The sequence below is a fragment of the Clupea harengus genome, unplaced genomic scaffold (genome assembly GCF_900700415.2).
Source record: "Clupea harengus unplaced genomic scaffold, Ch_v2.0.2, whole genome shotgun sequence".
Classification (NCBI taxonomy): domain Eukaryota; kingdom Metazoa; phylum Chordata; class Actinopteri; order Clupeiformes; family Clupeidae; genus Clupea; species Clupea harengus.
The window spans coordinates 1-13,603 of NW_024880710.1; the positions used below are offsets into that span (position 1 = coordinate 1).

Genomic DNA, 13,603 nt, shown 5'->3' on the forward strand with positions numbered 1-13,603 from the left:
TGACCATCGCTGCGAGCGAGCAGGACCACAGCGGCAGCTACACTGTGGAGCTGCAGAACAAGTTTGGCACCAAGCAGGCCTCCCTCAACCTCGCCGTCGTAGGTATGCCTCATGTTCACAGGCACACACACAGAGGAAGAAACCTTGAGCAGAACTAAATGCACACATACATTCCAACATAAAGATAGTACGTAGCAATGTGTAAGAAGAAATATTCTTAGGCTAGCATGCATACATACACACGAAAAAACAAAAAGTCAATATAATGGATAAGAAGAAATATTCTTACAAGCTTTTTTTTTACTGTGGTATACATAAAGCACTGTATTGTGTTTAGTTCTGATTAATTTAGCATTTAGCTATGTGTTTTGATTGCAGTGGTCTGTCTGATTCCTTTGCCATTACCTCTCAGCTTGCTGTTTTTATTATAGTGGTAATTGCCTCACTACAGCCTGATCTTAGCAGCTACATCATTCCCGCTACTGCCAGTTTGTTTATTGGATCGAGGTTGTAAACGTGTTGCTGATGGACAAGCTGCTCCCTTTTAAAGTCTCGCTGGAGTCTGTTTCGGCTTACCATACAAGGCTGTTCAAAGCGTAGAAACACACCAGCGGACAATACATCTTAATTCATTTGCAGCTATATTCAACCCTTTGATCACAACTTTAGATTACATCGATAAATATATATTGTGTCATAAAGGTATGCAATGTTTGTTGGAAGATACGGGGCCCCCAATTATACAACCTCACCGTTGTTTAATCTCGCCAAAGGGATGATTTATGAGATGGGAATAGCATTCTACCCTGTAGAATGGGGAACCTAGACCAAGCAGTTCCTGTTTCCCCCTTATCTTCTGGTTGATTTGTGGAGTTACTATGTTGTTGTTGACATGATGCCCATTTGCAGACACTTGGACAGGGTGATTCATAACAAGATACACTGATAAATATGTGAAACACATTACATATATTCAATGGGATTAGGGCTACGTAATTGTACTAATTGTAGGTAACTATGTAAGTACTTACATAAGTAAGTATGGTGATAAGCAAGTAAGTATGGTGATACTGTGTCATGTTTTTTGAAGGAAAGTTGAAGGAAAAGGTTGATTTCTGTGTCTGAAAAATCTGCAAAAGAAGAGTGACCAACTAATTGAGTAACCAAATACATTTTTGTCCATTCTCCCCTAGACAAGCCTGATCCTCCAGCTCGTGTCCCAGCTGCCAGTGACATCCGTGAATCCTCTCTCACCCTCTCATGGTATGGCCCTACGTACGATGGCGGCAGCGTCGTGGAGTCGTACAACCTGGAGATCTGGAACTCTGTGGACAACAAATGGACAGAGCTGGCCTCCTGCAACAGCACCTCTTACTCCGTCCAGAACCTGCTCCCGGACAGGCAATACAAGTTCCGTGTGCGGGCCGTCAACATGTACGGAGTGGGGGAGCCAGGTGCAGAGTCTGTGCCTGTCACAGCTGGTGTGGAGAAGGTGAAAGGTGAGAAAGAGAGCCCTCTACTGGACATTTGGCAGTATTACAGGCAGAAGGGACCTGTGATAAACTTAATGTGGGAGGGTTTTTTGAAGTTGCATCTTTCTCTCTAACCCTTTCTCTCACACTATCTATCTATCTATCTCTTTCTCTATTTATTTGATTTATCTATTTATATATCTATTTGATTTATCTATATATATATATATATATCTATCTGTCTTTCCTCAGAGACAAAGGGAGAAGAGGTTGAGGCTGCAGATGATGATGGTGGTGGGTGTTCCTTTGTATCTCTATTCTTCCCTCTAGCCATCATTCATGTAACCTAATCATATCTATGTATCCTGATGGGAAACACTTAACACCTAAGTTATGTCACTTCACATGAAGTCAAAACTACTTGATGAGACTCTGTAACTGCCTTTGGAAGCTTTGGCACTTTGACATTTTTTTTTCCTCTTAACTGCTGGTGCAGAGAAAGAACAGGACTACAGGGACGTGGTTGTGAAGAAAGACTGTAGCGTCAAAGAGTTGTACGATGTGGAGGAGAGACTGGGAACGTGAGTGATGCTCTCTGTCTCTCTCTTTTACTTCCTCTCTGCGTATCTCTTAGAAACCAACAACACAACACACAAATGACGCCAACTGTCCAATCTTCTCTCTCTCTCTCTCTTTTCTCTCTTTTCTTTCTTTTTTTCCGTTTCTCTTCCCTTGTTCTATCCTATAGGGGCAAATTTGGACAGGTCTTTAAACTGGTGGAGAGGGCAACGAAAAAGGTGTGGGCCGGGAAATTCATCAAGTCCTTATCTGTCACGGCGAAAGATAATGTTCGGATGGAGATCGACATAATGAACAGCCTCCATCACCCAAAGCTGGTGCAGTGTGTGGATGCCTTTGAGAGCAAGTCTGACATGGTCATGGTTTTGGAGTTGTAAGTGTTTGCTGTTTTTCTAAAACATTCTCTTTGGCGTTAAATATGTTGCAATTTTTAGATAATTCAATACTGCATAATTTCATTTGTGCTCTAAACTGCTGACCAGTTATTGCGTGAACCGTTTTATTTTGGGACAGGGACGATCACATTTTGTTGAGCTAAGCTTGTTTTGTCTGTGACGAATGAGTTGTTCTTGGGTGACCAGAGGGTAGACTGTTTTGTGCTGTTCTCTCCGAAGCATCACGTGAATATGTTCACACACACACACACACACACACGCACATACACGCACACACACACGCACACACACACACACACACACACGCACATACACGCACACACACACACACGCACTAGCTCCTTGATTATTTCACTCATTTTTGCTTTTTATAGGAGAGAACAAAAATGCCAGTTCCCTCTGCACGTGATTGGCCAAATGTCTGTCACATGTCCTTATATAGAGCCAAGAGTAAGAATGGACAAGCAAGGGAGGACAGACAGACAGAGAGAGAGAGAGAGAGGAAAAGAGTGAGAGAGAGAGAAAGAGAGCAAGAGAGAAAGAGAGAGAGACAGAGAGAGAGAGAGAGAGAGAGAGAGAGAGAGCTGAAGCACTTTTCCTTCTCTTGGCAGTCGTGATGGAAAAAAGCCCAGATCCGAATCTCGTCGAGCATACGATTTGTTTACTGCTCTAGGAACAGAAATATTTCAAGCGGTCTCTCAGTGGAAAGTGGTGATAAACAGTATTGAGCAGGTCTGGGTCCATGCCCCACATAATCCTATGCAATCTGGTCAGTGTTGTTTAATAGATATTTGCACCATTGTGACAGAATAGAGCACACACTTTGTTTTGGCTAGTTCAGAGCATGATAAAACCCTTAGATTCAATCCACAGCTGACGAGGAAATCTAATCGATGTAATCAATTAAAGTATTAATCACCCTATGTCAACACTTACACGTCAGTCAGTCCACTACTGCCAACCGTGAAATGCTACCTTTAATGACATCTTTGGCACACTGATTCCAGAGTGCTTTTGCTGTTTTGCTGTTGTTTGTTTCCTGTCTAAGACAAAATGTGAGATGGAAGTTTACTTCACTGCATTAGATCATTAAAATGTTCACCATAAACACTATGGAAACAGTGTCCATTATGTGGATGTCACTGTGATTCAGAATCTCTGGTGGTGAGCTGTTTGATCGAATCGTGGACGAGGACTTTGAGCTGAGTGAGAGAGAAGTGATCAAATACATGCTGCAGATCATCGAGGGCGTGGCCTTCATTCACAAGCAGGGCATCGTCCACCTGGACCTCAAGCCAGAGAACATCATGTGCATCAACAAGACAGGCAGCAAGATCAAACTCATTGACTTCGGCCTCGCCAGACGGCTAGGTACTATCCATTTACTCACAAAATATTCATGAATGGACAATAATGGACAGCAATGGTCAATAGCCTATGCTAATTACTGATGATAGGGTTAAAGGGTATTATACATCATTCCAAGTGCTTCAAAAGAATTATTTTCCCAACATAAACCTGAAAACATGTTTTCACAGATAATGCTGGTGGACTAAAGGTTTTGTTTGGAACTCCTGAGTTTGTGGCTCCTGAGGTGATCAACTACGAGGAGATTGGCTTCGCCACAGATATGTGGAGCATCGGGGTCATCTGCTACATCCTGTAAGTGCCCCCGACTCAAGCTCTCGCACATCTCATTCCTTTCAGGGTACTTTTCAGACGGGTTTGTTAAAATATCGAAAAGATTCCATTTCTTTTGGAGACCCCCGCTACTGCGGAGTAGTGCTCTTTCCAGCTCATATTAGCTGAGCAGTTCCACCAATCATTTTGGGTCAAAATTGTGCTGAGGCGGTCACAATGGTATTCAAGTAATACATGAATATGGATAGGTCATCTGAAACTATACGAGCTTCAGTAGGCAAGCAGGATTTGGCCCTCTGGAGGGAAAAAAAAAGAACAAAGATGACCAACAGAATTAAGATTTAGAATGGACAGAATCAATCTATCTCAATAAATAAGTAAATGAACAGCATAAACATATATTTGAGGTAAGGCTAACATTTTGTGGCTCCCTTCTGCTACCCTCTCCCAGGGTCAGCGGTCTGTCACCCTTCATGGGCGACAACGACAACGAGACTCTGTCCAACGTCACCTCCGCCACCTGGGACTTCGAGGACGACACCTTTGACGAGATCTCCGACGAGGCCAAAGACTTCATCAGCAGTCTCCTGAAGAAGGCAATGAAGTGAGCAGGAAGGGGGTTGTGGGAAATGTAGTCCTTAAATTAATTGACATTTTTTTTTAGTTTTTCTGCTCAGAGGGTAAAACTGGCTCCAAGTCCCACTGGTTCAGTCGCCCCTCCCCATCTCTGTTCCCCCTTTTCCCAGCGGGGCACAGTTGTAATTATAGAAACTGGAATTCAGAGCACTTCCTGCTCGTTTAACATTAATTAACTATGAGCCTGTTCTCCCCGCAGGGCTCGTCTCACCTGTGTACAATGTCTGGATCACAAATGGCTGAAGCAGGATACGGCTAAAATGGAGGCCAAACAACTGTCCAAGGAAGCGCTGAAGAAGTACATCTTGAGGCGCAAGTGGCAGGTGAGTGAAAAGTCCTCTTTTTCTTCTCTTGATCTTCTTTGGTATCTCTCTCTTATTGTCAATATCTTTGTCTTCATTGGTTATCTATGTAGACTTGTTAGTATGTTCACTTTCAAAAGCCATTCTGAAGGGGTCGAATACAAGTGTTTTTTTTCACTGTTACAGAAAACAGGAAATGCTGTGCGCGCCATCTCCAGATTCCACTCCATGGGGATGATGGGTGGAGTCGGGCCAAAGAAATCGCCCACTGACGGTTTGTTGTGTTTTTTTTTATTTATGTATTTGGATGTAGCTGTTTGTAAAGATTTTATCTGGTGTAGTCGGTCGGTGTAATGTCATCAGATTCATTCCTCTGTGCTAGAATACGTGTTTTTAGTGTCTGCAGTTGTATATATAAGACTGTAAACATAATTTGTGTGTGTTTTTCTATGTGTGTGTGTTTGTATATGCGTTTCTGTTTGTGTGTGTGTCTGTGTGTGTGCACATTCGTACGTGCGTTTCTGTTTGTGTATGTGTGTGCCTTTCTGTTTGTGTGTGTGTGTGTGTGTGTGTGTGTGTGTGTGTTGTGTGTGTGTGTGTGTGTGTGTGTGTGTGTGTGTGTGTGTGTGTGTGTGTGTGTGTGTGTGTGTGTGTGTGTGTGTGTGCAGAGGATGCCCCAGCTTCATTCCTGGAAACTCTGGAGGATGAATCCCGGCCTCCTGCCCCTCCCACCTTCAACAATGTCATCCGTGATGTGGAGGTGGTGGAGGGCAGCGCTGCTCGCTTTGACTGCAAGATAGAGGGTGAGAATGTCCAGTAGTGTGCCCACACTCTTACAAACAGGGCTCCTTAGAGATGCACCTCCACCCATGGTCAAGATAGAGGGTGAGAATGCCCAGTAGTGTGCCCACACTCTTAAAAACAGGGCTCCTCAGATGCCTTAGAGATGCACATTTCTAAGCAGTTTTCTTGTGGCTGAACTGGCCGAGTTAGGTGCTAACAACACCAAGATCCAGAGTGGTGCGATCCTAGTGTGCAAATATACTGATAAAGGGAATGGACAACTTACCTGCGATGGTTACGTACCAGGCAAGATTTTATTTACCCTTTATTTCTCTCTCTCTCTCTCTCTCTCTTTCTCTCTCTCTCTCTCTCTTTCTCTCTCTCCCTCTGTGTGTGTGTGTGTGTGTGTGTGTGTGTGTGTGTGTGTGGTGTGTGTATGTGTATGTGTGTGTGTGTGTGTGTTGTGTGTGTGTGTGTGTGTGTGTGTGTGTGTGTGTGTGTGTGTGGACACAGGGTATCCTGATCCGGATGTGGTGTGGTACAAGGATGACCATCCCATAAAGGAGACGCGTCACTTCCAGATCGACTACGAGGAGGACGGGCACTGCAGTCCTGGTTATCTCTGAGGTCTGCCCCGACGACGATGCCAGTACACCTGCAAGGCGGTCAACAGCCTCGGAGAGGCCAGCTGCACTGCAGAACTCATGGTGGAGTTTATGCAGGAGGAAGTAGAGGGAAGGAGAGGGAGGGGAAGAGGGAGAAGAGGAGGAGGAGGAGGAGGAATAAAGAGATGGAAGAAGAGAGGAAAGAAGGAGACGATGAGAAGTGGACACTAAAGGAGCGATGATTTCCTCCTGCCTTAAAGCTCTAACTCTTACTGTGCTCCTTACTACAAACACCAGCCCTCTTTAACTTTTGTGCACTTTTTCAATCTTTCTTACTCAAGAACACTGATTGATTGGTTGGTCATTGGTTGATTGGTCAAGCTAATCGTTTGGGTGACTGATTGATCAATCAATCAAAGTGTTTTTTTTTTTGTTGGTTTTTCCTTTTTCCAAGACTACGACATTCCTTTCTGTGCTTTTTGGTTTAATAACTAGTAATTCATCTGTCTGTTGTTTAAGCCATTCAAAACAAATTAAACATGCATGCATGCATTTAGTATATATTGTTATGTATTAAGAAGTATGAGGAATGAAAGAGATATAGTTAAAAAAAATAACCTCTAATATTTGTCCATTATGCATAATTTTCCAACAATTTAATCCAGTCCTGTCCATGTACCTTGTAACAAGTCTTTCATCCTGTATGGGATGTCTCCTGTCACCCACTGTTGTTCTTTGCATGTAATATTCAGGCGTAACCCCACTTTCCTTGTCTACTGGTGAAACAGCAGATCCACTATGAGAACGCCTATACAATATTCAGATACGAGCTTGGTGTTTTGCACTGGGTGTGAACGTTATCTAGATGTGCCTGGAGACGTTGCTGTATAAAAATAATCAAATGCTCGGATATGTTTGGTGTGAATTGGCCGCGAGACCAGTCAGAACCGACAGTGAGAGTTTTGCTTGTTTTATTGTAATCCTTTAATTATGAAGTTGACATATTAGTTAGACATATTTGTGATGTGCTGGATTGTTTCACAGGAAAGCGAGCGTTGGGTTTTGCTATTCTGCGTGAATATCACAATCTGATTTTTTTTTTTTTTTTTGCTTTTGCTTTTGCACTTGAGTCTGTTGAATATTGTTGTGTTACACTTAAATGGTGCAGAAGCATCCATCCTCTGTTGAATGTAATCTTTGTAATCTCTGTCCTCTGGTCCTCTTGTGTGTTAGTAGCACCAGGTCGGTTCCGTAGAGTAGATTTGAATTTGGCTGAGAGAATCTCATAGGAATCCCATAGGTGAGCAAATTCATGCTTTAGTCATTTGTTTGTACAGGATTGCTCAGTCATGCTGAGTGCTCTCATGTAGCCTAGCCTACTGTCTAATTATGAAAAAGTGATAGAAATTATTTACTTATTCAATTAAACATTAGGAGTAAGTGCCTTTGCTTATTGCTATTAATAACTTCTATAATAACTTCTAAGGCCTGAAACTGTTGGGTCACAAACAAGTCCTTTGCATGGCATTTCTCTCACTGAAAAAGAACCTGTTATTTTGTTTCATATTTAAGACTAACTGAAGCACTGCCCACTTGAATAAACCTGAGTCTTTCTGAGTTTGGTGTTTCTTTATCCTTTATTGAAGCATTTTTCCTTCATACAGACTATGAATGGCTTCCACCACTAGGTGTCAGGCTTAAACCAATGCGCCCGGGTGGCACAATTTCTCCCACTTCATTGGATTGACCTCTTTTTTTTCCTCTTTGTCTCCGCTAACGATGGTGAGACTTGTCAGACTTGCAACAACTCAATATATAATTTAACAAATTGTAAAAAAAAAAAAAAAAAAACAATAAATGTCCATAGCATTCTGGCATGCCGAATTTTATTCATTATTTTTTTCCACTCAGTGGCATGGTTATTGGGCCGTGTGAAATGTAATTTCTAGGCCTGCATATTAATATGACTGGCGCGTGTCATGTGTATCCTACCATATGGATGTGCCGGGGGAGGATATGACAGCACCGGACAGGCACAATTTAGATTCATTTTGAGTAGTACGGTTTAGTAGGCTATCATTGAGAACTGATACCAGTTAAAGCCGAATTGAATCCCAAACCTTGGCGAGTGTAGCCTTAATATTATACCACTTCAAAGACTCCGATTCCCGGCATGCAACAGAACAAAACATTGCCTCCCTTCGCCTATCCATCGCGGCTTTTGGCACGCCCCAGCGGGGGTTCTAAGCTGAAAGGGTTCATTGTGTCGGGTACTGAATGGAGACTTTGCTGTTTAATGTGTGGATGTCGAACTCCGTCTGTTGTAGCCACAGGCAGGATTAACTAGCCAGATCGCTCCACACAATCGCACACTGCCGTATCTGAATCATGCACACTATCGCAAATAGCGCAAACTGGGAGTGGGGCGTTTATTGTGCGCGATACGGGTAAGGATGCGGTTTTGATCCGCTGTGAACCTGTGCATTGTTCCACCGTGGAAAGATGAATGGAGAGACCGACAAAAATCACGGATTAACAATGTAGTAGTGCTTTTGCCACGCATCGGATATCACGTTCTGCAGGTTTCTGAATTCTCACCCGTGGGAACCAGACTTTAATGTGATTGAGGCTTTCGTCCATCGTGGATTTCTCCACTCGACTTGTATTTTCTGGAGGAAACTGTGGGAAAACGTGTTTCTGTCTGTAACAGAGGAAAACAGCGGACAATAACATGGGGAACGCTGAGAGTATGGATGCCCAGCTCACAGACTTCAGGGCGAGGAACAAGCCCCCAAACTACCCATGCCAGACCCTGCAGAATTGGAGGAGAGATTCGCAATTGCCTTGGTAAAAAAAAATCCATTTTCACAGTATCCGCTGTTTTGTACACACTGCCCACAACATGTAAATCTTCTCATAGTCATGGCTCTTGTTTTGAGTTACGGGCTCCCGACGCTAACGGTAGCGCATATCCATTGTGTGGCAGAGTCACAGCTTGCTTTGATGATGTTTGCTGCTGTGTGATAGCGGCTAATTAAATGCTTCACTCTGCCTCCCCCCTTTTTTTCGCATGTCTGATTTTTAGTGGTCGCTATATTCGTATGGGCCATTGCCCCTCTGAAATAAATGTATCTGCACCTGACCATCAAAACGTTTGACTTGGACGTGTCATCAAATCACCCCTTATGTCTCCCATGTAAATTAATTATACCGTAGGGTTGCAATGGCTGCGCCATTCAACCACATGGACTGTGAGTAGCACCGTGCATTTAAATGGCCTCGACGGCTTGAGTTGACTGTATCCTCCGTGACGTAGCTCGGATGCATGTATCCTTTCAGCAACAAGTTTGACCATCCGTGGACACAATAGACTGTGACATCGTTTGCGACCACGGGGGTTGCTGCGAATCATTGTATTGCTACAATGTAAACCGGAGAAGACGGGTGAGATGTGGTGAGGAGAGGGGCCTCAATGGTGAGCTCTGTTATGGATAACACTAATGTGGCAAGACGGGAAAACACCCACACGAATCTCACCGGTAGTGTAGAAATAACATCCACTATATTGTGGACTCGTAATCCCAAGCAGACATCAGTCCTATGTGATCTAATCAAGATTAGCTCAGTGGGCCCAGCTCCTTAAGATGCACCCCCTTGAATATCACCCAGAAAGGAGTAGCACTGAAATTCCTCGCTGGTGGGCGCTGCCTTAATCTAAGCACAAGAGATCAGAGACTTCTCGGTTGTGTCAAGCCCTGGCCAGTTATTAGATGGGATGGAGTGATTTGGGGAGGGAGAGGGTTTGGGGGCAGGGGGTTCCCAGTGGGGTCCCTGATCTGATTATGGCTCCTGTTTTGGTATTTAACACTGACATCCCGGTGCAGGATGGTCTAGACTGGAACTGCCCAAATATGGGGGACTTAATAACAATATGGTGGTATGGTCTTAGGAGCTCACATCTTAAGGAGAGTTTGAAAAGTCCTTAATTTGGCCCCAATTGCATTGACAGCTGAAGTTTGAATGATTAAATTACAGACATGATACTCAAGAGCAGTATGGCAACCTCTCATCTTAAGAACAGTGTTCATCAATCAAAGGGGAAAAAAACAGCATTCAGAATCAGAAGAAGCAAGACAGTGTTTAATGGTGAACATGGATGGATGCAAATCAGCCAGACCTTGTTTGTGCATAAGCATGTGCCTGTGAGGGAGGGAGGAAGGGAGAGGGTGAGAGGGTGAGAGAGAGAGAGAGAGAGAGATATGAAGAAAGAGAGGGATGAAGAGAGAATGGGATGAAGAGAGAGAGAGATATGATGAGAGAGAGAAAGAGAGAGATATGAAGAAAGAGAGGGATGAAGAGAGAGAGAGAGAGAGATGAAGAGAGAGAATGTATATGGGGAATCAGTGAAAGCCTCTCCCATCTTCTGATGGATTTGCATCACAAATTCCATCCCGGCAGGAATGGCGAGGCAGGCTCCTCCTCACCACTGAATGCTTTCAGTGTGTGCTTTTTGTGTGTGTGTATTTCTCTCCCTCTCGCTCTCTGTGTAGGAGTTTCATATGCATAATGATGTTTGTTCTATATACATAGACCGAGCGAGTGTGTGTGTATGTATACATTCAGTGGCAGACCTCAGCCGCGTCCCTTCGAATCGAAAGACTTCCTTCGATTAAACTGCTAATTGACCGTGAGGGGCGTTCTGTTTCTGTGCCACGCATCCAGACACGCTCCGTCTGCGGTTCCAACCCACTGGCCCATCTGCTCTTCAACTGGAGCTCAAAGCACACACACACATACACACACGCATACACACACACACACACGCATACACACACACACACACACACATACGCATAGAGATACATGCACGCAACCGAGTCACGGAAGCTGTGTTGTGGTCTCTCTCCAAAATAAACTAGGCCTGATTATCATGCTCGATGTGTTTCCACACAGGGTTACACATGGTGTGTTTGATGGGGGATGTTTGTTTTGGACTAGGTTTATAGGTAGCTAGCATGGTGGAATAGATGAGATATCTGATATGGATTGATTGTGTTACTTTCAAAAGATGTATTTTAATAACTTCTTTGTGGTGAGTGAAGTATGAGAAATCATTTGGAAACTGTGATGTGTGTGTGTGGTTATTTCCATCATAGAATTCAATGAACCTGCCTCCTGACAAAGTGAGACTACTGCGACAGTACGACAATGAGAAGAAATGGGAGCTGATTTGTGACCAGGTGAGAGCGTGTGATGACATCCGTGTGACTGAGAGAGAGCGAATAACAAACAACGCCTTCATTTTCATAGTACCCCTACCAACATTAAGGCATCACCCCAAGACAAGGCAAAACTTAATTATAATCCTTGTCACCTCACACCTTCCTGTAAACAAGCTCATTAGTGCAGAGTTAATGTCTACTGTAGGCTTCTTCATAAGAAGCGGCTGCCCTCCCGACACATGTGTTGCCATGGTTACCGTGACGTCGGCACATCCGTGGATGCCAGACATGGGTGGATGCTACTTTGTGAGCTGAACCAAAAGGGAAACGTTTAAAAAGAAAGGGACTAAAAAAAAAAAAAAAACAGGATGAGAGATGACATAAATAATAAATGACTGTTTTGCTATTATGTCAGAGAATGCTGGCAGAATTAGGGCAAGGATGCATGTAGATGTCAGGCCGAGAGTCGGTGCGGACGGAGAATGGGAGATTTTTATCATAATGTTGAGAGACGCCAGCGAAGGAGAGGAGGGGAAGAGAGGAGAGAGGGAGAAAGAGAGGTGATGCGTGCTGAAGAAGTCTTCAATAATGCACGTGTGTGAATAAGGACCTAGCCCCTTTTCCCATCAGTGCAAATGTCTCTGGGAAAAAAAATGGTTATTAATTAAAGAAAAGAATTGTGAATAAAACAAGATTTAATGTGTATGTGTGTGTGTAATAGGAACGATTCCAGGTGAAGAACCCCCCACACACGTATATCCAGAAGCTCAAAGGCTTCCTGGACCCAGCTGTCACCAGGAAGGTGAGCATCTCCCTGGAAACCATCTGACCCCTCTACATACCTCTGACCTTAGCATGGCCGTCTGTTGAGAAAACTGCGTGTTTGTTTGTGTGCATGTTAGAGTGTGTGTGTGCGTGTGTGTCTCTGTGTGTGTGCATGTTAGTGTGTGTGTGATTAAGTTATCTCGTGATGGGAATATTGACAGTGTTTTTTGTACTCACTGTTGTATGCATTCCCGCAAGATTATGTTTGTGTCTCTACTGTACATTTGTTGTGTGTGTGTGTGTGTGTGTGTGTATTTATGTGTGCCAGTAATACATATGATGCTGAAAGGTTACTTCCCAACAGAGGCTCCAGAGGCAGATCAGGCTCCTGCATAATTCACTTTTCATTTGCAGGAGTACTGCACAGAATATCAGAACTGTACACCCATTTCTTACACACAGAAAAGCTCCACAAACCTGAAATCAACTTAGAACTCAATCAACTCTTGATGCTAGCTACACACTGGTTCTGCTTAGTTGGCTAACTGCTTAAGTGACTGCCCTCCCGAAGAGTCAATGGCCACAGTATTTTTTCGTGACCTAGTTTGGTCAGTAGCGACAGCAGTGTCATGTGTGGCATTTCTCCACAGAAATTTCGCCGAAGAGTGCAGGAGTCGACCCAAGTGCTCCGTGAGTTGGAGATCTCGCTGCGAACCAATCACATCGGGTGAGTCACGAGTCGCTCCCAACTGAACTGAATCACAGCTCATAAATCATAAAGCACTTGTAGTGGGAGGCCTGGTGTGTGTGTGTTTGTGCACTGGAGTGTGTGTGTGTGTGTGTGTGAGCGTGTGTGTGTGAGCGTGTGTGTGTGTGTGTGCACTAGAGTGTGTGTGTGTGTGTGTGTTTGTGCACTAGAGTGTGTGTGTGTGTGCACAAGAGTATGTGTGGGGGTACCAGCTGGTTGTCTAGGCCTGTTGTATTTTTAATGACTTAAAGTGCCCTTGTTCCACATTCAGCTGGGTGAGAGAATTCCTGAATGAGGAGAATAAGGGTCTGGACGTGCTGGTGGAGTATCTGTCCTTTGCTCAATATGCTGTCACGTGAGTAGCTCTCGCTAATGTGTGTGTGTGTTTGTGCTTGTGCTCAGTGAATGTATTGATGAACCCTAGTATTGCCTTATTGTTGTCCTCATAAAGGTTA

The 13,603-nt window shown here is 43.9% G+C and overlaps 1 protein-coding gene and 1 pseudogene across 1 annotated transcript; both read left to right on the forward strand.

The window, feature by feature from the left end:
- The first annotated feature begins 5 nt into the window (after positions 1 to 5).
- LOC122132563 lies at positions 6 to 6,594 on the forward strand (annotated as a pseudogene).
- Positions 6,595 to 8,476: 1,882 nt separating this feature from the next.
- Positions 8,477 to 13,524, forward strand: LOC122132564 (formin-like protein 2). The gene is made up of 5 exons (XM_042707238.1): positions 8,477 to 9,260; positions 11,570 to 11,653; positions 12,357 to 12,437; positions 13,051 to 13,127; positions 13,420 to 13,524. Exons 1-5 carry the CDS (start codon positions 9,216 to 9,218, stop codon positions 13,505 to 13,507), a joined length of 375 nt encoding a protein of 124 aa, XP_042563172.1. The 5' UTR covers positions 8,477 to 9,215; the 3' UTR covers positions 13,508 to 13,524.
- The last annotated feature ends 79 nt before the right edge of the window (positions 13,525 to 13,603 follow it).

Excerpts from the sequence above, each read along its gene's own strand:
- LOC122132564 (XM_042707238.1), top strand. The coding sequence starts at position 9,216 with ATGCCAGACCCTGCAGAATTGGAGGAGAGATTCGCAATTGCCTTG. Across the intron at positions 9,261-11,569 it reads AGAGATTCGCAATTGCCTTG|AATTCAATGAACCTGCCTCC; the intron begins GTAAAAAAAAAT and ends TTTCCATCATAG. Across the intron at positions 11,654-12,356 it reads GGGAGCTGATTTGTGACCAG|GAACGATTCCAGGTGAAGAA; the intron begins GTGAGAGCGTGT and ends TGTGTGTAATAG.